This window comes from Rissa tridactyla, chromosome 10, assembly GCF_028500815.1.
Source record: "Rissa tridactyla isolate bRisTri1 chromosome 10, bRisTri1.patW.cur.20221130, whole genome shotgun sequence".
Taxonomy (NCBI): Eukaryota; Metazoa; Chordata; class Aves; order Charadriiformes; family Laridae; genus Rissa; species Rissa tridactyla.
Window position 1 is genome coordinate 5,807,598 of NC_071475.1, and position 25,367 is coordinate 5,832,964.

The 25,367-nt window shown below is 63.1% G+C and overlaps 4 protein-coding genes across 16 annotated transcripts in view; all 4 read left to right on the forward strand.

The window, feature by feature from the left end:
* MTMR14 (myotubularin related protein 14) overlaps nt 1-2,401 on the forward strand; it is a 33,192-nt gene extending 30,791 nt beyond the window's left edge. For all 3 annotated transcript variants that reach the window (XM_054216595.1, XM_054216596.1, XM_054216597.1), the window contains one exon: nt 2,028-2,401. In XM_054216595.1, the coding sequence (XP_054072570.1) occupies nt 2,028-2,205 (178 nt within the window). In that variant the 3' untranslated portion in view covers nt 2,206-2,401. The remainder of the gene's footprint in view (nt 1-2,027) is intronic.
* A 457-nt stretch (nt 2,402-2,858) lies between these two features.
* On the forward strand, nt 2,859-9,732 carry CPNE9 (copine family member 9). 2 transcript variants are annotated; one of them, XM_054216599.1, is made up of 20 exons: nt 2,859-2,948; nt 4,476-4,516; nt 4,605-4,651; nt 4,925-5,028; nt 5,241-5,280; nt 5,860-5,936; nt 6,136-6,199; nt 6,315-6,418; nt 6,499-6,603; nt 6,965-7,006; nt 7,116-7,191; nt 7,264-7,317; nt 7,433-7,494; nt 7,769-7,815; nt 7,896-8,077; nt 8,272-8,399; nt 8,518-8,620; nt 8,698-8,755; nt 8,902-8,975; nt 9,101-9,732. In XM_054216599.1, the coding sequence occupies exons 1-20, from the start codon at nt 2,872-2,874 to the stop codon at nt 9,251-9,253; spliced, it is 1,638 nt and encodes a 545-aa protein (XP_054072574.1). In that variant the 5' UTR covers nt 2,859-2,871; the 3' UTR covers nt 9,254-9,732. The 2 variants fall into 2 exon arrangements, with proteins under 2 accessions (XP_054072574.1, XP_054072573.1); XM_054216598.1 differs by lacking the exon at nt 2,859-2,948 and having other exon boundaries at nt 4,192-4,516.
* Nucleotides 9,733-10,051: 319 nt separating this feature from the next.
* Nucleotides 10,052-22,999, forward strand: BRPF1 (bromodomain and PHD finger containing 1). 9 transcript variants are annotated; one of them, XM_054216581.1, is made up of 14 exons: nt 10,052-10,172; nt 10,312-10,914; nt 12,103-13,062; nt 15,496-15,652; nt 16,734-16,865; nt 17,211-17,357; nt 18,320-18,632; nt 19,226-19,540; nt 20,782-21,069; nt 21,177-21,324; nt 21,869-22,005; nt 22,099-22,217; nt 22,335-22,489; nt 22,570-22,998. In XM_054216581.1, exons 2-14 carry the CDS (start codon nt 10,319-10,321, stop codon nt 22,772-22,774), a joined length of 3,672 nt encoding a protein of 1,223 aa, XP_054072556.1. In that variant the 5' UTR covers nt 10,052-10,172; nt 10,312-10,318; the 3' UTR covers nt 22,775-22,998. The 9 variants fall into 9 exon arrangements, with proteins under 9 accessions (XP_054072556.1, XP_054072557.1, XP_054072565.1 ...); XM_054216582.1 differs by lacking the exon at nt 10,052-10,172 and having other exon boundaries at nt 10,261-10,914; nt 19,229-19,540; nt 22,570-22,999; XM_054216586.1 differs by lacking the exon at nt 10,052-10,172 and having other exon boundaries at nt 10,262-10,914; nt 19,229-19,540; nt 22,591-22,998.
* Nucleotides 23,000-23,221: 222 nt separating this feature from the next.
* On the forward strand, nt 23,222-25,125 carry OGG1 (8-oxoguanine DNA glycosylase). 2 transcript variants are annotated; one of them, XM_054216606.1, is made up of 7 exons: nt 23,225-23,449; nt 23,558-23,802; nt 23,879-24,058; nt 24,144-24,322; nt 24,394-24,535; nt 24,620-24,669; nt 24,757-25,000. In XM_054216606.1, exons 1-7 carry the CDS (start codon nt 23,340-23,342, stop codon nt 24,859-24,861), a joined length of 1,011 nt encoding a protein of 336 aa, XP_054072581.1. In that variant the 5' UTR covers nt 23,225-23,339; the 3' UTR covers nt 24,862-25,000. The 2 variants fall into 2 exon arrangements, with proteins under 2 accessions (XP_054072580.1, XP_054072581.1); XM_054216605.1 differs by lacking the exon at nt 24,394-24,535 and having other exon boundaries at nt 23,222-23,449; nt 24,757-25,125.
* Nucleotides 25,126-25,367: the final 242 nt, after the last annotated feature.

The window sequence follows — 25,367 nt, forward strand, 5'->3', positions numbered from 1 at the left end:
GCAGTGGTGCTTCTCCCTTGGGTGTGCAGCAGATGCTGTGAGTGCTTTGCCCTGTTGAGCTCTCCACTGGAGCTGTGGGGTGCTCGGGGGCTGGGGACCGCTCGACTGCGGGTGCTGGGACCAGAAGCTGTTTGGAAGGGGTGAAGAGTTCCCAAGGATGTTGTGTTGAGCTTGACCCAGGGCCTCCACTCTCTCTGCTCTGCATCAGCTCTTGTTTGGTCAGGAGCCCATTGTGGTTTCATCCCAGTCTTTTTGCAGCCCAGCACAAGATGAGTTTTTGGAAAATTAAATTCCATTTAAGTTCCCACTTTACATCTCAGCTGGCAGCAGCTCGATGAAGGTACGCTTTTCACAGCCTACTTCTTGTGCTTGTGTGGGGCTTGTCAGGGCTTACTTTGAGCTGGGGCTTTGACAGCCTCCTCTCATCCTGCACCCCGAGCTGCAGGCGAGCGGGCAGGCTGTGGGAAGTGTAGCGGGGCAGAGCGCCATGGATTTGGCAAGGAAGCGCGACCTGCCTCCCTGGTTGAACTGCTGAGAGTGAAATGGCACAGACGGTCTGCGGGGCTCGGTGTTGGGCAGTGGTTAACTGCTTCACCCAGCGCCTTGGAGTGTCTCACTCCATGAAAGAAACCTAAACAGTTAAATACAAAATCTGCCCTGGAAAGAGGCGCGCGAGGCAGAAGATGCGGGACGTAACTGCTGCACGCCCTCGCTTACCTCTGCGTGTGACATCTAAGATCACTGTACTCGGGTGCAAGTAAGTCCCGCTTTCATGTCGCTTATTTTTAATGCTAGCAGGTTTGCGAGTTCCGCGTCCTAATTAGGTTGCCAAAAAAGCATCTTTTTAATGTGTTTAGATATGTTGCCTTTTTTCCTTCGCCCTCTGGCTTCTCTTTATTATCAGGCGCTGTAAACAGCGGCCTGGTTGGCTGCCTCGGCATCGCTTGCTGTTTATAGGCCTCCCACCATATCCTCTTGCTGCTGTTTCCGGACCAAAGCTGTTGGCTGTGGGTGGTTAACACTTCCATTCAAATGAGCTGTGCCAATTTATAGCCAGCCCGGGCGCTGGAGAGATTAAAGAGAATTTTTTATGGGGAAGGTTCGCGCTGTGCCCTTGGAGTGACCTTTGAGGAATGTCTTATTCTCGCTGGGAACCACCGGCACGTCGCAGAAGCACCGCAGCAAGGACCGATTCAGGCCGGAGCGCTTAGAACAGCTGCCTCTGGACCCTAGTCTTGCTTTCCCCTGCTCCCTCAGCGGAAATATTGCCTTCCCTCTGCTTTCTTCCCCCCGCCCCTAACCAGGTGCGTGGATCAGCTGGAGAGGAGAGCAGGACCCTGGGGACGCCGTGCCCTACTCTGCCGGCAGCCCTCCTGCTTGCAGAGAGCAGCCGTGCTGGGGAGCAGAAGTAAAACGCCGCTCGCCTCTCCTCCTTCCACGCCTGGAGCGCTCCTTGGGGCTTTTGTCAACTTGTCTGCCCCTTCTCGTCTCCTCTTCCCCAAAGCTGTCTGTGCTGGCACAAGCGTGAGAGGCTGGGGCTAGGGGAAGTGAGGGATGCTCGCAAATAGGTTGGAAGCGACTGTCCAGGCACAGCACATGTGGACAGGCTCCATCTGGGAACGCTGAGTGAGGAGGGGAGGGAGCTGGCGCAGGAGCTGACGTCAGCCAGCGCCCGCTTGGCGAAAGCAGCACTTTCTGTAGGAACCGTGGCCTCGTAAGCAGCGTGGTGATGGGAGAAAGTGGGGGGGTTTGGTGAAGGAAGAGACCCGGGGGAGAGCAGGAGGCTGGGGCTGCGAGAGGCTCAATGGGAGAAGGTTGGGTTGGGTTGGGCAAGGAGGCTGTGGCACCAGTTGCCGTAGCTGGAGCCTTTTGGGGCGGGCACTGCCTTGGCCACTGGAGCCAGCTGTGCACCGTGGCCCTGCTGGTGCTGTGAGCAGAGCCCCAGCCTCCTGCCCCACGTCAGGAGTGAGAGCTGGGCTGGGGAGAGGGGTGGCTGTAGTTGCTGACCTCCCCCTGCTCTCTCCTAGGCTGGTGTCGGCGAGCGACCGCGAGTCCCGGCTGGAAGAAGTGCGTTCTGCCTTCCTGGCCAGCTACAGCCGGACCATCGGCCTGAAGGCTGTGCCCCCCAGCCCCTCGGGGGCCATCGGCGGTCTCCTTGAGCAGTTCGTGCGAGGCGTGGGACTGAGAGGCAGCAGCACGCTCTGAGCACGGTGTTCCTGGACCACTAGCTGGAGAACCCGGGACCTTGTGGGTCCCCCTGGCCGAGCTGGGACCCCCCCCTTCCCGGTGCGGGCACCTGCGGCACCTAGTGTCCACTGCCGCCCACCCCTGCCTGGGCCTGGGGGAGCGTGGGGGGGCTCCGACGAGTCTCTGCAGTAAAGACAACCCGAGCTGTGCCCTCTCCTGCCTCCTGTCTGGGCTGCGGCGGGGGGAGGCGGCCAGTGGGGCCGGGGGGGCGGCGGCGCGGAGGAGCTGGGTGGCGGGAGCCGCTCCGCCGGGGGCGACGCTCGCTATAAATAGCCCGGCCCACGCTCCGGGAGCGGCGGCACCGAAATAGCATCGAGCCGGGACCGGGAGCCGGGAGGGAGCCCCCGGCGGGGCGGGAGTCGGGGCTAAGCATCCGCCGCAGCGGGCTGGGCTGGGGAGCGGAGCTGAGCCCGCACCCCCGGGCGGGAGGTCCCGGTGGGGGTGAGCCGAGCCGGGACTGAGCACGTGCCGGTCCCCGGTGCCGAGCCCCGCGGTGCCCGGAGCGGCGCTGCCGGCGGGGCCGGGGCCGCCGTGCCCGTGCCCGTGCCGTGCCCGCCCCCGGGCGCGCCCGCCTCGGCGGCGCGGGAGGAGGCGGCGCGGAGCAGCGGCGGCGCCCGGGCGGGGATGGCGTCTCCGGGAGCGCTGGAGCCGGCGGCCGGCAGCGTGCCGGGAACCAAGGTGGAGCTCACCGTGTCCTGCCGGTGAGCCGGGAGAGGGGCGGGGGAGCGGGCGGGGACCGGCGCCCGGACACGGGCGGGTGCGGAACGCGCGGGGGTGCGCCGCGGGGTGCAGGTGTCCCGCAGCAGCTGCTGCCCCGCCGGTCAGTCCCCGGTCCCGGTGAGGAGGGTGGGCTGCGGGTCCTCCTCGCTCCTGGGGCACCGCTCGGTGCCGCGGCGTGTTCCCAACGCCCCACTGCCCGGCTGCCTCCCGCGGGGAGAGGTCCCGTCCCCTCCGCGGGGTCCCGGGGGACGCTGGCACCGGGCGCGGCTGCTCGGAGGGACCCGCTGCCCTCACCCGGGGCTGGGGCGCAGGACGGCCCCGCTCGGGGTGATGCTGGCGGGGCGCGGGGTGCCGCTGTGGGCTGCGGGCGGGCTGCCCGGCTCTGCCCGGCTCCGTGAGCCCCGTAGGGAGGCAGCAGGACCGGGAGTGGGTCAGCCTTGTGGCCCCTCGCGGGACAGGGGCTGCAGGAGAGGCGCTGCTCGGTGCCCCTGGCTCCCGGCGGGGTCCGAGGGGCGAGCGGTGGCTGCCAAGCCAGCCTGTCGGTGACTAAATATAGCCCAGCAGAGGCACCGCTGCCCTCGCTGCCCACAGCCCGGGGGTCCTGCCCGCAGGGACCAGCAGCAGCGGCCTCCTGGGCAGCAGCATCCCCCATGCTGGGGGGGTGTCAGGGAATGCCTATGGTCAGCCCCCTCGAAGACCCCTGCCTGGCTGGGCAGCTCTGGCGTGTCCCCAAGCCCTGCAAACTCCAGTCTGGGCCAGGGGCTGCCGTGCCCCCTCCCTGAAGCTGAGCCCCTGCCCTCCCTGCCAGCCCCTCTGGGCAGCGGGCAGCAGGGCCATGGGGCCTTGCAACTGCGGGCGGGGGCCAGGGTTTGGTCCTGGAGATGGCCCAGGGCAGGGGCAGTCTTCGTCTTCGCAGCTCCCCTAGAGCTCAGCCCCATCCAGGGGTGCTGGGGGAGTGCTGGGGTCTCTCCCCTGTGTGCTGGGACCAGGGGAGCTGGCTGAGCCCTGCAGCCCCTGGCCATACCCCAGCCCACCCTGTGCAGCCACCCCCAGGGGTGCAGGAAGGATCCCAGCAGAGCCGGTCGCAGCCCCCGGCACTTTCCAGTGTCACACCGTGCAGAGGACGACGATCAATCGCTCTGCCGGCAGCTGCATCGGGGGCGCAGAGCTGGTCTCCTTTATTCTCACTTCTGCGCCCCGCCATTAGCCGCGCTCCCGCTGCCGGGGTGCGGCGGGCACTCAGCCGGCGCCGGCAGCACGGGGGAAGGTTTCATCCTCTAAATGGGTTCCCTGTCATGTTCAATCATCGTCAGCGCTGGAGACGCTGCTCCTCGCTCGCCCCGCTGTCCCACTGAACCCCGCGGTGGGAGCCAGCACATCGGCCCAGGGTGCCGGAGTGGCTTTCTGGCATGGTGCTGTCCCACGGTCAGGGGGGAGAGCCCAGGGACCCACCACAGGGCCGGATGGGTGGCACACAGGGTGGCTGATGCCTGGATCTATCCCCCCAGGAACCTGCTGGACATGGACACCTTCTCCAAGTCTGACCCAGGTGGGTGGCGGGACCAGGCAGGGGGCATGGCACGGCACGACATGGCACGGCATGGCACGACAGCCCAGCTCTGCTCCTCTCTCCGCAGTGGTGGTCCTCTTTGTGCAGGGCTCAGGGAGCAGCGAGTGGAAGGAGGTGAGCACGGCTCCTCTTGCTGGGTCCCTGGGGACATTCCCAGCCCTGTGCCGGGGGTGCTGCCACCCACAGTTGCCCCCGCTCCTGGCTAATCCCTGGCTGAGTTAAACAGGCCCATATGGCCACCCACATCCACGCTAATGATCCCTCCGCGTCCACGCTAATGATCTGGCCCCGCCAGCACCGCTAATCCCCCTGCCGGGATTAGCGCCGGGGCAGCTGCGATGGGGAGGGGTCCCGGGGAGGGGGCTGCCCTCACCCCTCTCTCTGCAGTTTGGGCGCACGGAGGTGATCGACAACACCCTGAACCCTGACTTCGTCCGCAAGTTCGTCCTCGACTACTACTTTGAAGAGAAGCAAAACCTCCGCTTCGACGTGTGAGTGGGGTGGCCGGGGAAGGGCTCAGCCCCGGCTCGGGGTGGAACTAAGCACCGAGTCAATAATAAATAACAATAATAAATAAGGATAATAAATAGTGATAATAAATAAGGATACAGAGGCAAAAAGCACAGATGGGTGGGGAAAGTGGGGCTGCATGCCAGGGCACCCCCGTGGGCACCGGCTCAGGTCTCTGCTCTCCCACCACCAGCTACAACGTGGACTCCAAGAGCTGCTCCATTTTAAAGCAGGTGAGCGCAGCCTGTGCTGGGGGGGATGCGCGGTGACACCCCGGTGTGACACCGTAGTGGGGCACCCCGAGGCTGTGCTCTGTGTGGGTGCTGTCAGGGGGGACAGGTGCCACCGGCGTCAGGGGGCTCTAACCTGCTCTCCATCTCTCTGTGCCCCATGGGGACTGGCAGAAGGTAGGTGCCCACCATGCACCAACCCTGTGGGGCCAGGATACACCACGGGGGTGGCTTTTGGGGTGCAGGATGGGTGTGGGGTGGCCGGAGGGGTGCAGGATGGGTTCAGGGCACATGGGGTGCACAAGGGGGGGGCACAAGGAGGGTCCAGGGCTGTGGGATGTCCCAGGTGGCAAAGGGTGTGTCCAGAGCATATAGAGTGGGCACATGGGGTGGTCCTGGGGGTGCAGGATGGGTCCTGGGTGGGGGGCTCTTGGGGCACAGGTTGTCTCCAGGGTACTTGTTGTGGCCCCAGGGCAGGGCAGCGGCGGGTCCCATGCATTGGGAGGGCGAGGGGTGGGTATGGGGGGGGGGGGGCTGTGGCAGGAGCCCCTGGGGTCTCATGGCGCTGTGCTCGGGGCGCAGGACTTCCTGGGGCAGGCGTTCGTGGCGCTGGGGGAGGTGATCGGGTCCCAGCGGGGACGCCTGGAGAGACCCCTCACGTGAGTCATGCCCCGTGGCAGGGCAAGGGGGGGGTCCTGCATCGCGTCCCCAGTCACCCACCCCACGGGACTCTGTCCCTGCATGTCCCCTGATGGGGACAAGCACCAACCGTGGGGCGCAAGCCCCAACCCCGACCCCATCTCCTGCCCCTGTCCCATCTTCCGTGTCCCCAAGCTGACCTGGCACCTCTGCCCCCAGGGGGGTTCCAGGGAAGCGGTGCGGGACCATCCTGCTGCTGGCCGAGGAGCTCAGCAACTGCCGGGTGAGTGCCTGTGCCCTGGTGGCAGCTCAGCGGGGGTTGCATGTCCCCCCTGGCAAGGACGGCTGCTGGGGCCCGGGGCAAGGAGGTGGCTGGCAGTGACAGTCCCCATCCGCAGGACATCGTCACCATGCAGCTGTGTGCCAACAAGCTGGACAAGAAGGACTTCTTTGGAAAATCCGACCCCTTCCTTGTCTTCTACCGCAGCAACGAGGACGGCACGTGAGCGTGGGGACCCGGTGGGGTGGGCAGGGTGCCGGTGTCACCGTACGGCGCGCCCCGACCCTGCCCTGTCCCCGCAGCTTCACCATCTGCCATAAGACGGAGGTGGTGAAGAACACGCTCAACCCGGTGTGGCAGCCCTTCACCATCCCCGTGCGCGCCCTCTGCAACGGCGACTATGACCGGTATGCGGACAGGGACCAGGGTAGCGCAGTGGGGATGGCGACACGGGTGGCCATGGGGCCAGAGCGCCTCCTTCACAGGTTTGGCCCCGCAGCGGCAGACAGCTCAGAATTGAGTCCTTATTGTTTTTTTTTTTTTTTCTCTTTTGCAACCCAAATTACATAAAGACATCCCCCTCCTTTCCAGGGCCCCCGCCGTGACCCAAATTTCCCACTTCCCTCCCAGCAGAGATGCTGGCGGCTGGCAGGCAGGGTGCTTGCTGCCGGGGCGCTGCGGGACTGGGTGTCCCCAAACTAGAGGGGCTGGGGGGGGGCCTGTGCCAGCCAGGCTGGCGGCTCACCCTCTGCCCGCCTTCGCTTTCAGGACAGTGAAGATAGACGTGTACGACTGGGACCGGGACGGGAGGTGAGGCCATGCCCATGGGGTGGCGGGGGACATGGGGGTGCCACCACCACTTCCCAGGGTGTCCCTCATCGTGGTGCCTGGCCGCGCCAACCCCACGCTCATCCCGCAGCCATGACTTCATCGGGGAGTTTGCCACCAGCTACCGGGAGCTCTCCCGAGCACAGAGCCAGTTCACAGTGTACGAGGTAGGGCGGGGGGCCGGAGCGGGTGGCCAGGGGACACCCCACACCGGGGCCAACCCACCCCTGCGCCCGCAGGTGCTGAACCCCAGGAAGAAATGCAAGAAGAAGAAATATGTGAACTCCGGCACCGTGAGTGGGGCTGGGGGGCTCCTGGAGCTCCTGCTTGCGGGGGGCTGGGTCTGACCCCCTCGCGGTTCCCACCAAGGAGGGGGGGGGCCTGGGTCTGACCCCCCTGTGCCCGCAGGTGACACTGCTCTCCTTCTCCGTCGAGTCTGAGTTCACTTTCGTTGACTACATTCGGGGCGGGTGAGTAGGGGGCTGGGTGCCCCCGGCTCCCCAAGACCCCCCCACAGACGAGGGTCTTGGGGCGAGGACGGCGGTGACGGTGCAGGTGCAGCCTGGGGGTGACGAGGGGGCGGTGGGGCTGGGGAAGGGGGGCAGGACGGTGGCCCCGGGCTGTGGGGTGGTTGCTGGGGAAGCGGGGGTCCAGGCAATGGGGAGGGGACATACCATGCCGTGGGGCTGGAAGACGGCATCCCCGCGCCATGGGGCCGGCAGCCTCCCTCGCTCTCCCCCCAAGGACGCAGCTGAATTTCACCGTGGCCATCGACTTCACGGCCTCCAACGGTGAGTGCAGACGGTGCCGGGGCGGGGGGGGCTGCATCGGCCCAGCCGTGGGGCAGGTGCCGACGGGCGCTGTGCCGCAGGGATGCCGTCGCAGCCCACCTCGCTGCACTACGCGAGCCCCTACCAGCTGAGCGCCTACGCCCTGGCGCTGAAGGCGGTGGGGGAGATCATCCAGGACTACGACAGCGACAAGCTCTTCCCTGCCTATGGCTTCGGCGCCAAACTCCCGCCCGACGGCAAGATCTCCCACCAGTTCCCCCTGGTGCGCCCCGGGGGGCAGGGCTGAGGCCAGACCCAAATCTCCCGGCTGTGGGGCAGGGCTGGCCGTGGGGTGCCCACAGCGGCTCAGCGGGGCGGGGAAGGACCCTGGCCGCATCCTGCCTCGGCATCCCACAGCTGAGGGGGGGGACACTGGGAGCTGTGGTCCCCATTCAAATACCCGTCCCTGTCCCCCAGAACAACAACGTGGACAACCCCAGCTGTGCCGGCATTGAGGGTGTGCTGGAGTCCTACCTCCAGAGCCTGCGCACCGTCCAGCTCTACGGTCCCACCAACTTCGCCCCCGTCATCAACCAGGTGGCCGGGTGAGCACCAGAGGACTCTGTCCCCTTTGCCATCCCCAAATGCCACCAGTCCCACAGTGAAGCCGGCTGCCCCACACCAGTCGGGCTGCTGGAGGGACCCCGGCCCTTGTCCCCATAGGACGGCCGCACAGGTGACCGACGGCTCACAGTACCACGTCCTCCTCATCATCACCGACGGCGTCATCTCCGACATGCTGCAGACCAAGGAGGCCATCGTCACCGTGAGTGCACCCTCGTTGCCGTGAGTTCACCCCACACTGGGTGCTGTCCCGGCTGCCACCCTCCCTCTGCTCCACAGGCTTCCGCCTTGCCCATGTCCATCATCATCGTGGGAGTGGGTCCAGCTGAGTTTGAGGGTGAGTTGGGGCTTGGGGACACCAGGGAAGGGGGACAGAAACACCCTCCCTTCCTCTGGGACATGGTGTCCCGGAGGAAGGGACGGTGTTTCCATCCCCGGTGGCCACCCCACTGAGGCTTGGTGACACCAGCTGTCACCCCACAGCCATGGAGGAGCTGGATGGTGATGAGGTGCGGTTGTCCTCCCGGGGACGCTACGCCGAGAGGGACATCGTGCAGGTAACGCCGGCATTGAGCCTGGTCCTACCATGGGCAAGCGATGCTCAGCCCTTCACTGACCACCCCCGCGCCGGCAGCCGCAGGGTTGTTTCCAACCGGGCTGCAAATTTCTTTCCCTTGGGAAGTTTGTGCCGTTTCGGGATTACGTGGATGACTCGGGAAACCAGGTGCTGAGCATGGCCCGCCTGGCCAAGGACGTGCTGGCCGAGATCCCCGAGCAGCTGCTCTCCTACATGAAGACCCGTGACATCAAGCCTCGCCAAGCAGACCCCCAGTAGCTCCTCCAGGGGTCCTGGGGATGGCCAGTGGGGCGAGGACACACGTCACTCTCTGTCAGCGGGGCTGGGCTGTGGAGATGTGGCCCCACCAAGGGTGGGCATCGCCTGCCACAGCCGGTGGCTGTGGCTGGGACCCTCCTGGCAGCGAGACCTTGGGGCTGGACGTCCCCAGCTGCCATGTCCTCCTGCGTGGCACAGCGGGGCTGGCTCGGACTGTACCATCCTGCGGCAGCACGGGCAGAGACGGTGCCGGCGCACGGGCTGTGGGGCGGACATGGTGCGTCCCCCCACCCCCGCCAGCCTGGAGGGGGCTGCCCCCCGGGGCTGGGTGCATGCCGGGGGTCCCAGCCCCGCCATCGCCTTGGGGCAGGGGCCTTCACCCCCGCTCCTCCCTGTGCCCCGCTCTGCTGCCCCACAGCCTGCCCCACGCAGCCGGGGGGTGCCGGGGAGGGAGGGCAGGCGGGCTCTGTACCGCGTTACCGACTGTAAATAAACTGCTCCGACCGGGTCTGCTGCCGTGATGGGGCCGGGGGGGACACGGGGACACCTCCGGTGGGGGGGGGCGCAGCGGGGCGGGGCTGCCGGGCGGGGACTGTGATTCGCGGCGGCAGATTCGCCTCAACCGGAGCGGCGCGGCCCGGCCCCCGCCGGCCCTTCCCGGGGCCTCCCCGCTTCTTCCGCCGCCCTCCGCCGTCCCCCCCCGCCATCGTTTCCCCCCCTCGCCCCGCTCCCCCTCCCCGCCCGCCCCGGCCGTGCCGAAAGTGCGGTTGCTAAGGGCGGCGCGGCGCTTTTACCCAGCGGCCGCCCCGCGCCAGGCGCCGCCGCAGCCTCCATTGTTGCGGCCCGGCCCGGGCCCGCCGCCGCCGCCGCCCATGGAGCCGCCTCCCGCGCCCGCCCGTTGAGCGCAGCCCCGGGGCCGGTGAGCGCGGCCGGAGGGAGGGAAGGAGGGAGGGAAGGGAGGGCGGGAGGCCGCCGCCGGGGCCTGGGGAGGGGGCGGCGGGGCGGGGGGTCCGGCCTGGCCTGGCCTTACCCCCCCCCAACCTCGGCCACCCCCTCAGCCCCGCCATGGGCGTAGACTTCGACGTGAAGACCTTCTGCCACAACCTGCGGGCCACCAAACCCCCCTACGAGTGCCCGGTGGGCACCTGCCGCAAGATCTACAAGAGCTACAGTGGGATCGAGTACCACCTCTACCACTATGACCACGACAACCCCCCCCCGCCCCAGCACACCCCCCTGCGCAAGCACAAGAAGAAGGGGCGGCAGGCCCGCGCCGCCAACAAGCAGTCGCCCAGCCCCTCCGAGACCTCCCAGTCGCCGGGCCGAGAGGTGATGACCTATGCCCAGGCCCAGCGGATGGTGGAGGTCGACCTGCACGGCCGCGTCCATCGCATCAGCATCTTCGATAACCTCGACGTGGTGTCCGAGGACGAGGAGGTGCCCGAGGAGGTGCCCGAGAACGGCAGCAATAAGGAGAACACGGAGACCCAGAGCGTCCCGCCTAAATCTGGCAAGCACAAGAACAAGGAGAAGCGCAAGGACTCCAACCACCATCACCACAACGCCTCAGCCGGCACCACTCCCAAGCTGCCCGAGGTGGTGTACCGGGAGCTGGAGCAGGACACCCCCGATGCCCCACCTCGCCCCACCTCGTATTACAGGTATTGTCCGTGGCCGCGGCGCGAGGAAGCTCCCAGGCGGCTCTAGCTCATGCCCTGGGTCTGGAGGCGGAATTGGCCCTGCTCTGTGCAGGCGGCTTGTCCGTGGCTCCTGGAAATGGCCTCCGACTGCCTCTCCTGGGTCCTGCGGATCTGGCCATCCCGTGGCTTCAGGCTCTCGGAGCTCTGTCTGGCGTTGGGCCCCAGTTTTGAGGGGTCCTTGCACTTTCAGAGCGCTTGTCACTGCTTAGGTCATTGCTGGCAGTTAGATTGCCTCACTCTTTCCTTGCTGGGACGGCAGGTACAGTTATAACAAAAAACGAATGTGTCCTGCCTTCCCCATCGCTCTTCAGAGGTGTGCTGGGATAGCTCTAGAGCCCCCCAGCACCAAGGTATACCCATAAAGATGTAACTATTTGCGGGCTTAATGTGTCTTGGTTGTCCTACGGTTTTCCCATGTGTGATTTGGCAAGTGCAGTGGCCCAAAGTAATACCTCAAGCAGGCAGTTAATACTGAACCAGAGTAAGGCTTGTGTGGCCACTCCTGCTGTCCTAGTTGCCACATGCCCTGGGAAACTGGCACCGCATTCCAGGGATGGGATAATGATGTTATTTTGTGTTGGGGTGTGTTGCAAAAGAAGTGTCCCCCTGAGGTGTCTGCGATGTCGCTTGCTGCGATGGTGGGGGGTGGTTGTTGTCAGTCGCTGGAGCAGTAGCCTCGGGGTTCCAGGTCTTTCCTCTCTAAATAACATCCCCTCGCCCACAACTGGGAGTGAAAGAGAAGAGGGCGCAGCCGCACTCGCCATCATTAACGAAACTTGGTGCCTCCATGGCCAGTTACTGTTGAGTCTTGGGCATGAGGCCGCTGTCTCCAGAGCATCTGGCACCTGCTTGGTGGCTCACGCATGCTCCCATCTTGCGCTGATGAGTCTCCAAGGTCTTGCCTGTTAGATGAGTGTTATTTTGTCTGTGTTGTGCCCGATGCGCTGTTGCACCACTGCGCTGCTCAGGGTGTAGCAGCACCTCCCGCTCCTGCATGTTCCTGCCTTGTACCTGTTTTTTTTTTTAATTTGACTTAGAGCTTGGGTGCAGCATTTAAATGTTCCCTCAGCCTTGGCCTGCGGGAGTTAGAGTTCAGGAGCTCCAAGCCCCCGCTGGCTGTGCCCTCACCCTCCTGCGCTGTCCTTCCAGGTACATCGAGAAGTCAGCAGAGGAGCTGGATGAGGAGGTGGAGTACGACATGGACGAGGAAGATTACATCTGGCTGGACATCATGAATGAGCGGCGGAAGACCGAAGGTGTGAGCCCCATCCCCCAGGAGATCTTTGAGTACCTGATGGACCGGCTGGAGAAGGAGTCCTACTTCGAGAGCCACAACAAGGGGGATCCAAATGCCTTGGTGGACGAGGATGCTGTCTGTTGCATCTGCAACGATGGGGAGTGCCAGAACAGCAACGTCATCCTCTTCTGCGACATGTGCAACCTGGCTGTGCATCAGGAGTGCTACGGGGTGCCCTACATCCCGGAGGGACAGTGGCTCTGCAGACGGTGCCTGCAGTCACCTTCGCGAGCCGTGGACTGTGCCCTCTGCCCGAACAAGGGGGGGGCCTTCAAGCAGACGGACGATGGGCGCTGGGCACACGTGGTCTGTGCCCTCTGGATCCCGGAGGTGTGCTTTGCCAACACCGTCTTCCTGGAGCCCATCGACAGCATCGAGCACATCCCGCCCGCCCGCTGGAAGCTGACCTGTTACATTTGCAAGCAGCGCGGCTCTGGGGCTTGCATCCAGTGTCACAAAGCCAACTGCTACACTGCCTTCCACGTCACCTGCGCCCAGCAGGCAGGGCTATACATGAAGATGGAGCCCGTCCGGGAGACGGGGGCCAACGGTACCTCCTTTAGCGTGCGCAAAACTGCCTACTGTGACATCCACACGCCGCCGGGCTCCGTGCGCAGGCTTCCCGCTCTTTCCCACAGTGAGGGGGAAGAGGAGGATGAGGAGGAGGAGGAGGAAGGGAAGGGCTGGAGCTCCGAGAAAGTGAAAAAAGCAAAGGCCAAGTCTAGGATCAAGATGAAGAAGGCACGGAAGATCCTAGCGGAGAAACGAGCCGCGGCACCCGTGGTTTCCGTGCCCTGCATCCCCCCGCACAGGTAAGGCCTGCCACCCTCACTCGGCTGTGGAGAAACTTCTCCCTTTCTCTATGCCTTGTGTCCCGCTTTCCATGCAGGTGTTATCTTGTTCCTCTCCTTAGCTTTTCGCACAGGTACTTCTCGCTTTGTTCTCGCAGAGGGCTGTTGGTGGTTTCCTCTGGGAGTCCTGCAGAGAGGCAGGGCGATGCACTGCCCCGCAAAGGTGTCTGGGCTCTCAGCGGGGCAGGAAATAGCTGCTGTTAGTTTAACGGCAGAGAACGAACTTGGCTGGACGCGTCAGGAAGCAGCTGGGGGTTCCCAGTGCTCCTTTCCTGTTGTGCTGACCTCAGGCGCCAGAGTAAACTGGGGAGGGGGGAGGAGGGCTGCTCTCCTTTCTGCTGAGGTTTTTTTTCTCCTGGGGCTGTGCTGGGAAAAATAGGGAGGTGTGGGGAGCGATTCAAGCCTGGGAAATGGGCTAACCCCGGGGGTTGTTTTGACTCTGGAGCAGAGAGGTCTCGTATCGGGATCCCTGTGCCCTGCTGAGCACAGATCATCCATCCCAGCAACCGCTTACCCCTTGCTGGGCTTCCCTAGTGTTTTGTGCTGGTCGCAGGCAGCAGCTCTGCCTCGGTGCTGCCTGTCGGAGCCGGGCCAGGCAGCAGCGATGCACAGGAAGCCTCTGCACAGCTGCCTGAAAAGGATGGCTGGAGAGGACCAGGACTTCTGCCTGCCAAGGGACATGACTGTCATGAGGTTGGCTTCACAGCACGAGGGTAGCGTAGAGGCTGTCAGGAAGATACTCGAGGCCTCACCAGGGGTTGTCCCAATTCTGAGGGCTTACGGGAAGGTGCAAACACTTGTTGGTTACAGGTCTAATCGCTATGTGTCTTTCTTTGGTCTGATCATTGGGCTGGTGTGCAAGTCCCAAAACAAGAGCATTTAACAGCCTTGCCAAAATTTGTCAGTGTGGTTTATAACTCTGGGTGCCCTCGGCAGCATGTAAAAGCACATAGAAGCACCTTAGGATGGTTTTGGATCTTGCCGTCGCCCCGCAGTAGGCATTGCATGGTCAAATGCTTTCGTGCCCAACCTGCGTTTTGCCTTTGTGGTTGTCAGCCACCACGCCTGAGCTGCTGAGCTCTCCTCCTACCCGCAGCAGGAGCTGTGCCGGGAGTGTAACCCTGTGAGGCCCCAGCACTGTCCCTGCTGTCAAACATGGCTGTGACGGTGCAGGGACGTGGGACTGCTACTTCCCTGCAGACCCTTGAGACCATCGAGGCTCCTGTGCGGTCGGAGGGGACCACGCAGAAGCCGTGGGTTTTGCTCTCTGGGCAGCATTATGGTGACTTGTGGAGGCAGGTCTCTGCTACACGGTTACTGGCTTTTTGCCACAGTCTGTTTGTGTCCCAACCTTATGTTATTGCTCACTCGGGGCTTGCTCTGTAGCTGGAGCCTCTTTTCTCATGTGCAGACGTGTTGGCAGGCAGTTTGTAGGCTCTTGCTGCTATCGTTGTGCTTGCAGTGAAACCCACACTGAGCTAGAAGCTGTTAACCTCTCCCCAGGCCTTCCTGTTGGGATTAATTATTCTTCAAGGGCTGTTGCCAGAATGCCAAATGTCTTCCTGTGGGAGCTCTGCTTGGCTGCTGATGGCACACGAGGCTGCTCTCTCCAGCCTCTTCAGCTGAGGCTGATGCAGGTCGGGTCATCCCCTGCGAAGAGCTGTCCCTGTGAAACCTGGAAATGCTGGGGGTTTGTCCCTTTGGCTCACTGCTAGCAGGACATCTCTTTCTGGCCTTGCTGAATGAGCCTGTCCCGGCCCCTCCAGGCTTCCTGATGTTGTAGAGAGTAGGAGAATGCCTTCTGTGGTGTTTTGGGCTGTTTCGGGTAGTCCTTCATTAGCTCATGTAGGAGCTCTGTTGTGCTCATGCCTCCCGTTCTCTCATCAAGCTTTGACAGGTTTGGTTGAGTTAGGGGCTCCTTGGGGCTCGAGGTTTGTCTGGTAGTGTTTGGCCAGGGCCTTTGTCACCATGGGTGGCCCTCAGACGGGTAAATAATGGGTTTAGGATAGCAGTGCCAAGTGCTCGCAGTCTTGGGGACTGTGGGAGCTGTTAAAGGTCTAGCCCCTGATGCAGCTGTGTTGTACCCTATCCTGGCACAGCCTCCCCCAGGATTTTGCCTGAAATTTGGCAGAAGGTAGAAGGGAAAAGTCTGTTTTGGAGAGGCCAGGCTGGATGGTTCCAGGCGTCCTCTGTTGCAGCTGTCTCAGGGGTGCTGCTGCCCTGTGTGACTTGGTCTTACAGAAATTCTTGTCACGGGGAAGGGTGTTCTCCACCCGAGGAGCTGCTCAGCTGCTCTCAGGTGGCCTTGCTGCTACGTCCCCCCAGCCAGGGCTTCCCCTGCAGCAGCGAGGCTCACATTATTGATGGGGTCTGTGGTTTGTCTCCCTTCTTCAGGCTCAGTAAGATCACAAACCGTTTAACCATCCAGAGGAAGAGCCAGTTCATGCAGAGGCTGCACAGCTACTGGACTCTGAAGAGACAGTCCCGCAATGGTGTCCCTCTGCTCCGCCGCCTTCAGACACACTTGCAGTCACAAAGAAACTGCGACCAGGTAAGGGCTGCTTGTTGGGGTGCTGCAGGGCATCCCGGGTGTGCACGTGTGTGCTTCCTGCGCCTTCGGAGCTGTGGGCTCAAAGCCTTTGCTGCATGCGGTGCCTGCAGGCACAGAAGGGGGGCCAGGGGTACAAGCTCCTGGGTGAGGAAAGGGCAGCCCCAGCTGCTTTTGCTGCTTCACCTTCTCCGCCGCTCTTGGTGTTCAGAGATTTACCAGGTGGCGACGCTCTTGGCAGCCTGCCACAGGAAGGGAATCCTGCCGTCTCACACTGCCACGCAGAAGTTAGCTTCTTCCTCATGCCTGCGTTTAGCCGGTGGCAATGGCAGACTTGTCAGAAATGTCTCTAGTCTGAGGCTGCTGTGTCAGCAAGTGCAGAGAGAGGTGGACAGAGATCTCCAGAAACAGTCTGGAAGGAACCAAGACTTTGCTTCCAGTTTCTGAAACCGCTCCAGGAGCGCTCCCTGTGGGTGATGCTTCCAGCCCACTGTCTGCCTCAGCCCTTAGTCAGTACTTCACAGATGTGAAGTCTCTGGTGCCAGAGAGGAAGATTTTTCTTTTGGCTCCCTGTCTGATCTCTAAATCTTTCTTTCTGAGCCCTTTAAAGACTGTGACCAGTCAGAGGTTTCTCTTGCCTTTTCCCCCTCTCATTTTAATTTGCTGGAGAAGAGTTGAGACTGCTTCTGCTCATCTTTGGCTACGGCAGAATAAAAGTCAGCTTCTTTTGGTGCTCCAAAAGTGAAAGCAACCAGAGCCGTGTTCCCTTTTTGCCCTGTTGCCCTTTGCCAGAGCTCTGAGCAGTAGCACAGACCCTGGTGTTGTTGATCTGTGCGCTTGGGCAACTGCAGGCAGGTGGTCATATTAGAAAGAGTATTTCCAGAGGCTTAGGACGTCCACCTCCTGGTCACTAAGAAGCAGGTATTCAGCTCTGGCCAGAGGTGGGACTGTTTCTGAGTCACCCGCCTAGGTTATAACAAGGGAACTGGGACCTTTGCACTGGGGAAGAGCCCCAGCACACGGTCAGGAAGGTGTAGATGGGAACACATCTCCTGTCAGCTCATGGTCTCTGATGTTCCTGCAGAGAGACACTGAGGATAAGAACTGGGCCCTGAAGGAGCAGCTGAAGTCATGGCAGCGCCTCCGCCATGACCTAGAGCGTGCACGCTTGCTGGTGGAGCTGATACGCAAGCGGGAGAAGCTCAAGAGAGAGACGGTAACGATCGTTTGCCCCTCCGTGGGGAGCTGCTGGGGTGGGCATGAGCATGGGCTCTCTAGAGTGCTGTAGGGCATGTGCCGGGGTCCCCTCGGCCGTGCTGCGCCCTGCCCCAGCGGCTCTGAGCAAAGGTGGCTGCTCTGCAAGGCTGAGGTGGGACGCGCAGGTGCTGGAGCTGATGCGACACCTCCGCTCCCCAGAGATGGGGGTGAGGTGCAGTCCCTGCCCCTCGCGCAAAGAGAGGTGTCACTGTCCCGCAGGACTGCACTGCTGCTCCATGGGGTCTGTCCCCGCTGCCTGGCTGCTGGACAGGGGGCTCAGCCCTGCTCTGTTCCTCTGTTTCAGATCAAAGTGCAGCAGGTGGCACTGGAAATGCAGCTGACCCCCTTCCTCATCCTCCTCCGCAAGACGCTCGAGCAGCTGCAGGAGAAAGACACGGGCAACATCTTCAGCGAGCCGGTCCCTCTGTCTGAGGTAACAGAAATCTACGAAGTAAGAACCCCCTCCCCCAGATTTCTACTTGACTCAAACTTGTCCCTTGCTCATGCCAAGGGCTGCCCAGGGCGCTCCCTGGTCCAGAAGCTCCCCTGGGCAGCCTGGTGCTGGCTCGCGCATCCCAGCACCACTCACCCAAGGTGGGTGTGCAGTGATGCCCCTCCTGGGTGAGCTGAATACAGAACAGCTGAGCTGGTGCCAGCCGGGAGCACAGCACTCAGCCCTTCCTCTGCGCATGTTGCTGGTGACTCCCCAGTGTCTGTGAGCGGTTGGGGATTCCTGCTGGGAAAGGCAGAATGCCAGCCCTTGGCAGGCGGCACCCTCTTACCTGTCCTCTCATGAAAGCCTCTGCTAGGTGACAGACTGAGCGCAGCACGGAAGTGGGTTTGATCCGAGACTGTCACTGCTGGGGGCAAGGGAAATGATTCCTGAGACCATTATGAGTCCCCACCTGGGGAGGTGGGAAAAGGCTGTGCTGACTCTGCACGGCTCTGGCAGCAGGTCAGCACAGAAGTGTTTCAGCAGTTTGGAGAGGAAGACTGCGCAGTCCCTCCTGCAGCCATTGCTGCCACCTGGACGGTTCTGTTTTACCTGTCCGCACTTACCCTCACCCCCAGGGTCTGCGTTTGCAGCTTCCTCCCCCGGGGAATGCCATATAGTGTTCTGGATCCCAGCTGCCTGCAGACAGGAGGAGAGGACAGGATGCTGACATGTGCGCTGGAGTCTTAAAAACGCTTCAGAGTGCGTATCTGCTCTAACATGTTGAGTACAGCACATGGGCTCCCTAGTCCGGAGGCGTTACTGTTCCTCAAGCTGCAAAAGCAGACGGCATTCCCCGATGTGCATTTGGGCAGAACACAGGGAGTGATACCTGATTCCTCTTAACGACTGTTTTCTTGGAGCAGGTAATGCTAACTGATGGCTCCCGGGCTCTTAGCTCTGTCTTTTTCCTCATTCAGGTCCCAGACTACCTGGATCACATCAAGAAGCCGATGGATTTTCAGACAATGAAGCAAAACCTGGAAGCCTATCGCTATCTGAATTTCGACGACTTTGAGGAGGATTTCAACCTTATTATCAACAACTGTTTGAAATACAATGCCAAAGACACAATCTTCTACCGGGCAGCCATCCGTCTGCGGGAGCAGGGAGGCGCTGTCCTCCGGCAGGCTCGCCGGCAGGCGGAGAAGATGGGCATTGACTTTGAGACAGGCATGCACTTCCCCCATTGCGTAACGGTGGAAGAAGCTCAGGTCCAAGACATCGAGGACGGTGGGTACTCATCCCCTGTCCCGGGGTACAAGGGCTACTCGGAGGTAAAACCTGGGCAGAGTCGGGACACCTGGGGGTCTGTTGGAGCTGCCTCCCACAGGAGATTCAGTCGGACACCCGATCTGTGTCTGGCCATTCCCTGGAGAGGTGGGAGCTTTGCTTGCCAGGTACCCATCAGCCCCATTAGGTTGGTTATAGGCAGTGGCTTGTCTGCATGTCCTGCCAGTCCCTCATCCTCTTGGTCAGAGCAGGGGGCTGCCTGGGACGTGGCCTCCCTGGCCAGTGTCAAGGGTTTTTCCTGTTACAACCCCCTTTCTTTTTCCCGCTGTCTTCTTGCCCCAGCTGATGGGAACCCCTGGTATTCTCCAAGCTGCTGATCAGCCTGCCTTCCCCAGCACACCCAACTGGCTTGCTTCCCACAGGGCTCCTTCTCCAGGTCTTTTAGGGTAACTTGCCATATTCACAGGTGTTTGGTACCATTTCAGCTACTTCCCTCCTGCGGGGACCCTGGATTGCCCCATGCCCTTTCACATTGAGGAGCTTCAAAAAGTTCCTGATTTCTTTCATCCATCTGTTCCTCCTTGCTCCCCCAGAAGATGTGCGGCTCCTGCTCTCGGAGAATCAGAAGCACCTGCCCTTGGAGGAGCAGCTGAAGATCCTGCTAGAGCGGCTGGATGAGGTCAATGCTGGCAAACAGAGCATAGGACGGTCCCGCCGGGCCAAGATGATCAAGAAGGAGATCACAGTCCTACGGCGGAAACTCGCTCACCCACGGGACCTGGGCCGAGATGGGCTGGAGCGGCACAGCTCCTCTGCCAGGGGAGTCCTGCAGTCGCACAACCCCTGCGAGAAGGACCTGCAGACAGACAGCGCTGCAGAAGAGAGCAGCAGCCAGGAAACTGGCAAAGGTACTGGTCCCTTCACAATACTTCCAGTTTTGGGGAGCGGTGGAGAACTGCCTCTGGATAGGCTTGGCTGGGGGAGAGGCCGCCCTGCCAGCTGCCTGCTGAGGCAGGAGGGCCGCGTGGGCAGCTCCCCACACAGCCTCGCTCTTCACTCCTCCTTAGGAGCGGGGCAGGTGGCCTCTCGGGGTACAGTCCCCTATCTCCTATTCTCCTGCAGGGACACCTCATTTCCCGTAGTGCTTCCTGTAGGGGTGGGTGTGGAGTACACTGTCTGTGCCTCCCCAGGCTCCCTCCTGGCGTGCCCGCCTGAGGACAGTACTCTGCTGGGTAGTTTGTAGTGAGCTGTGCTTGCCAAGCAGGGGGGTTTGGCAGCCAAAGGAGGCCACCTCCTGCATCAGGAACAGCCACAACCTGGTGTGCATTTGCCTCGGGGGAGGGTCAGCAGGTTGCTGGTGTTCGCAGGTGTGGCCAGCGCTCACCCGGTGAGCTCACCTCCCACGCGGCCGAGGAACTGGCTGTCACTCCAGAGACTGAGACTGAGAGTCCCAGCTGTGTGATGTGGGGCGTGAGATGGATTGTGTCCTGCCAGCTCTGCCACGCTGCTCAGTTGCTCTAGGGGCATTACGGAGCAGGCTGCCTTCAGCGTCCCTTCCTGTGTGGGAGCACAGGAGGCAGTTGCAGCGGTACTGACTGCCGAGCTCCAGACGCCCTCCTGGGGCTGGGAGCTGAACGTGGGCCAGCTGCCAGCTCCCTGCTCTCCTGGACAGGGATGCTGCGCTGGGCTCCGTGGGGAGCACAGCCAAAGCTCCAGGCAGATCTGACAGGTGTCACTGGGGGTTTGCCACCTCTGCATCCCAGTCCTGCCCCACTAAGCACTGGGAAAAGCAGGCTCTTCTGTAAGCAGGGAGCATTTCAGGGCCTTTGTCTTTCAAGGGTGCAGTGGAGCTTCTCAGCTGCTGCGTGTCATGGGAAAGGTTTATTCCTGCTTGCTTCCTGTTTTTGACTTCTGCTTCTGTGGAGTTGCTGCCTGGGGGAAAGGAGGGCATCCCTGGGTGGTGGAGTGTTCTTTGATGTCCCCGTCTAGCTGTTACTGTGAGCAGACTGGATAGTTTGACCCTGAGGGCGCAGGCATGGCAAAGCTCAGGATGGAGGATCTTCCGAGATAACGTTTCCAAGAAATGAATCCTTGCTGCCACTGCTCCCAGGTCCCATGGGCTGCAGCTGATGCATCCTCTCTCTTCCAGGTCTGGGTCCCAATTCTTCTTCCACCCCAGCACATGAAGTTGGCAGGAGGACCTCAGTGCTCTTCTCCAAGAAGAACCCTAAAACTGCAGGCCCTCCAAAACGTCCAGGACGCCCCCCAAAGAATCGAGACAGCCAGATCACTCCTGGGCACGGGAACAGCCCCATCGGTCCCCCCCAGCTCCCGATAATGGGGTCCTCCCAGCGGCAGAGGAAGCGAGGGCGAAGCCCGCGCCCCAGCTCCAGCTCGGACAGTGACAGCGATAAGTCCACCGAAGACGCTCCCATGGGTGAGTGCGGCAGCTCCCCCTGCGCAGCCGGGCAGCCACGGCCCTGCCAGGAGCACGTGGTGGGGTCCCCTGTGGTTGTAACGCTCTTCTGGTGGGGTGTTTTGCAGACCTGCCAGCCAACGGATTCAGCAGCGGGAACCAGCCAGTGAAGAAGAGCTTCCTGGTGTACCGCAACGACTGCAATCTTCCCCGGAGCAGCTCCGACTCGGAGTCCAGCAGCAGCAGCAGCAGCAGCGCCGCCTCGGACCGTACCAGGTACTGTACCTGGCCCAGCTCTGATGGCACTGGTGCTGCCCGGGGTGGCAGTGGGTAGCTCTCTTCTGGGCAAGGAGCATGTTTGACAGTACCCATCTCATTCACCCTCCTGCAGCCTGGCTACTGTTAGCTAAACCCTAGAAAGCTGTGGGGTTTGTGCCTTCGCTTAATGTAAAACCTAAAGGTGTGAGCGTGCAGGGAAGGGATAGTAGGAAGCATCAACTGGGGAATTGCCTTCTGGCACAGCGGCTGCTGTGGTCTTTTCCAGCAGCCAGCTCCAGCAGGTTCCTCCCTGCAGCTCTGATTTGGAGCAGTGCACGACTTCTTCTGTGTCCTCCCAGCTGAAACTGGGTGAGGGTCCAGCCGGTGCCCCAGCAGAAGCACCGTCCCACCTTTCTTCCTGGTACCTCTGCTGAGCGCTTCCCAGTGCCAAGGCCAGTTGGAGCCCACGAGCCCTGGTGTCCCGCCAGGCTGGTCTTCTTGAAAATGGTTTCAGGAAGCTTAACGTGGTTCCTACTGACAGCTCTGCTTTCTCTCTCCGCAGCACAACGCCTTCCAAGCAGGGCAGAGGGAAGCCCTCCTTCTCCCGAGTGAACTTCCCGGAGGACAGCAGTGAGGACACGTCGGGGACGGAGAACGAGTCCTACTCCGTGGGCACAGGGCGCAGCGTGGGGCATGGCAGTAAGTACCAGGGCTGTGCAGCCGTGAGCCTGGCTGGCACTGTCACCTGGGGGGGCCACAGCTGACTCCCCTCTCCCCTCTCCTCCGGCACAGTGGTGCGCAAAGGCATGGGGCGCGGCACAGGGTGGCTCTCCGAGGATGAGGATTCCTCCCTGGATGCCTTGGACCTGGTGTGGGCCAAGTGCCGGGGGTACCCCTCCTACCCGGCGCTGGTGAGTACCACTGGCCACGTGCTCTGACAGGACTTCCGAAACCCACATCCCCCTCCCGCAGAGTGGCACTCGGGGTCCCCCTTCCCCTCTCAGCTCCCTCTCCTGCTCCTCCGGCAGATCATCGACCCCAAGATGCCACGAGAAGGCATGTTCCACCACGGCGTCCCCATCCCAGTGCCCCCCTTGGAGGTGCTGAAGCTGGGGGAGCAGATGACTCAGGAAGCACGCGAGCACCTCTACCTTGTCCTTTTCTTTGACAACAAGCGCACTTGGTAAGGTCGGGGCGCTGGGGGCTTCGCGGCGGGGAAGGGGAGGGGGGGTTGTCCGGAGACGATTGTAACCCTCAAACGAGGTGGCCCCCCTCTCCCCGCAGGCAGTGGTTACCCCGGACGAAGCTGGTGCCTCTGGGGGTGAACCAAGACCTGGACAAAGAGAAGATGCTGGAGGGCCGCAAGTCCAACATCCGCAAGTCGGTGCAGATCGCCTACCACCGCGCCATGCAGCACCGCAACAAGGTGCAGGGCGAGCAGAGCAGCGACTCCAGCGAGAGCGACTGAGACGGCCCCCCCGGCCCCGCGCCCCCCACCCCGCCGCCGGCCGCTCCCTCGCCGAATCTCAGGGCAAACGGGGCTCGGGGAACCGCCCCCCCCCATCCCTGTGCAGCTGGTCTGCACCCACCGGGGCATGGGGGGCACCGGGAGGCCGGGGGGGCGGGGGTCGGCGGTCTCACCCTCCCGGTGCCCGCTCCCCGGGGTAACCCCCCCCCACCCCCCGCGCTGCCCGCCCAGCCCCCGGCCGGCCGGCCCCCGCGCTCGGACGTTGTTTGTATTTATTTTGAAGGAAGGAGAAAAAAAAAAAAACAACAAACAAACAAAACCAAAAATCTATTGATTCTTAGAAAATAAAAAACTCCCTCCGCTGCGGACACGTGCGGGCGGCGCCGGGCCGCGCTTCCGGGCGGCGGGCGGAAGTTGGGGCAGAGCGTCGCCGTCGCGCGGCGGGGAGGGGGCGGGCGCTCTGCCCTGCGCGGCGCGGAGCTCTATGGTGCGGGAGCCGGGTGTCATGGCGGAGGGGGGCTGAGGGGGCGGCCGTGCCCGACCCCGCCGCGGGGCTGCGGTCTCCATGAAGCTGCGGGACGGTCCCTCCGCCTGCCCGTCCCTCTGGCGCTCCCTGCCCTGCCCGCCGGCCGAGCTGCGCCTGGACCTGGTGCTGTCGTCGGGGCAGACGTTCCGGTGAGCCCGCCCCGGGGGCGTGTGTGGGTGTGTGTGTGTGTCCCGGTCCCCTCCATGGCCCGGCCCGGCCGGGGTCAGGGCCGGCCCCGACCTCTCGGTGTGCGGCAGGTGGTGGGAGAGCAGCCCCGGGGCCTGGACGGGTGTGCTGGGGGAGCGCGTCTGGACGCTGAGGCAGGAGCAGGACCGGCTGTGGTACACGGTGTACGGCGAGGAGCAGGACGGGCGTCCGGACGGGGCCGAGACGGACCAGATCCTGCGCGACTACTTCCAGCTGGATGTGGGGCTGCCGGCCCTGTACCGTGCCTGGGGGGCGGCCGACCCCCTCTTCCGCAAGGTGGCCAACGACTTCCCAGGTGAGGTGGCCCTCTGGGGCCACGGGGGACGGCCACAGCACCCGCCTGGCGTCCCCTCACTGCATCCTGCCGGCAGGCGTGCGGGTGCTGCGGCAGGACCCCGTTGAGTGCCTCCTCTCCTTCATCTGCACCTCCAACAACCACATCTCCCGCATCACTGCCATGATCGAGCGCCTCTGCCAAGCCTTCGGCCGCCACCTCTGCTGCCTTGACGCCCGGCCCATCCATGCCTTCCCCTCCCTTTCAGCACTCGCAGGTCCACCATTGCCCTGATGCTACTGTTTCCACCCTGCTGTGGCCTCGCCTGTGACCACCCACGTCCCCCCGCTGTCCCCTGACAGGCGCTGACACCGAGGCCCGGCTGCGGGCACTGGGCTTCGGGTACCGGGCCAAGTTTGTCAGCGGGACTGCACGGGCCATTGTCGAGGGGCTCGGCGCTGAGGGGCTGCGCCGGCTGCGCACTGTGCCATACGCTGAGGCCAGGAGGGAGCTGTGTGCCCTGCCCGGCGTGGGCACCAAGGTGGGTCATGGGACCAGGGGGGATGGGGAGTAGCGCCGGCAGCGGGGGCTGACGGTGCTGCCCGGTGGCAGGTCGCTGACTGCGTCTGCCTGATGGCCCTGGACAAGGCGGAGGCAGTGCCAGTGGACACCCACGTCTGGCGCATCGCGCAGCAGCGGTACGGTGCGGTGCTGGGTGGCAGGAGCCTGACCCCCCGGGCCCACCAGGAGATCGGTGAGGGCAGGGCTGGGCCCTGATGTGGGACAGATGGGGATGGGGATGGTCCCCTCAGCGCTGGCGCTCACCCTCTCTCCACAGGTGACTTCTTCCGTGGGCTGTGGGGCCCCCGCGCTGGATGGGCGCAGGCGGTGAGCATCCCCCTACCAGGCACCCCAGGGCTCAGCCCTTGCCCTCCATCCCGGCTGCGCCCACCCCATCACCTCTCCCCACGCCAGGTCCTCTTCTGCGCCGACCTCCGCAAGGGCCAGGAGCTGGCTGGCAGCCGAGACCAGGCCAGGAGGAACCGAGGACGGGACGATCGCGGGCGCTGTCCCCCCTAAGGACACCCCAGAAGGGGCAGAGCCCCCCGGGTCAGCAGCTGAGGTGGGGATCACTCCACCTGCTCCCAGCCTGGAATGTGCAGGGGTGCGGGCAGCTGCCTGTTCCCTGCCCACTGTGTTCTTGGGGCGAGCTGCTGCCCAGGGCGGTGAGGCTGGGGGGGGTTAAGGGCTGTGTCTGGCCCCTCCCAGGGCAGAGCCAAGCCAAGCGGTGTTGGCCTCTTGCCTTTATTACAAGCAATAAAATAGAAACATCCATTTGGAAAATTCTCCTTGAACATGCTGGGGGGTGTGGGGCAGTGCCGAGGCAGGCGTGGGGGGAAGGGAGGGACGGAGGAGGCCCGGGACGCAGCCCCGAGCCGGGGGGAGGGGGGAGAGGGAGGGAGGCGCTTTTGGGGGCTGCCCTTGCCCCGATGCAGAGCTCTGCTGCGAGCCTGTGGCGGGGGGCAGCCCCACACACCGGGGGCTGGGAGACAGGGCGAGCAGGGCAGGGTGCCCCCTGCTCCAGT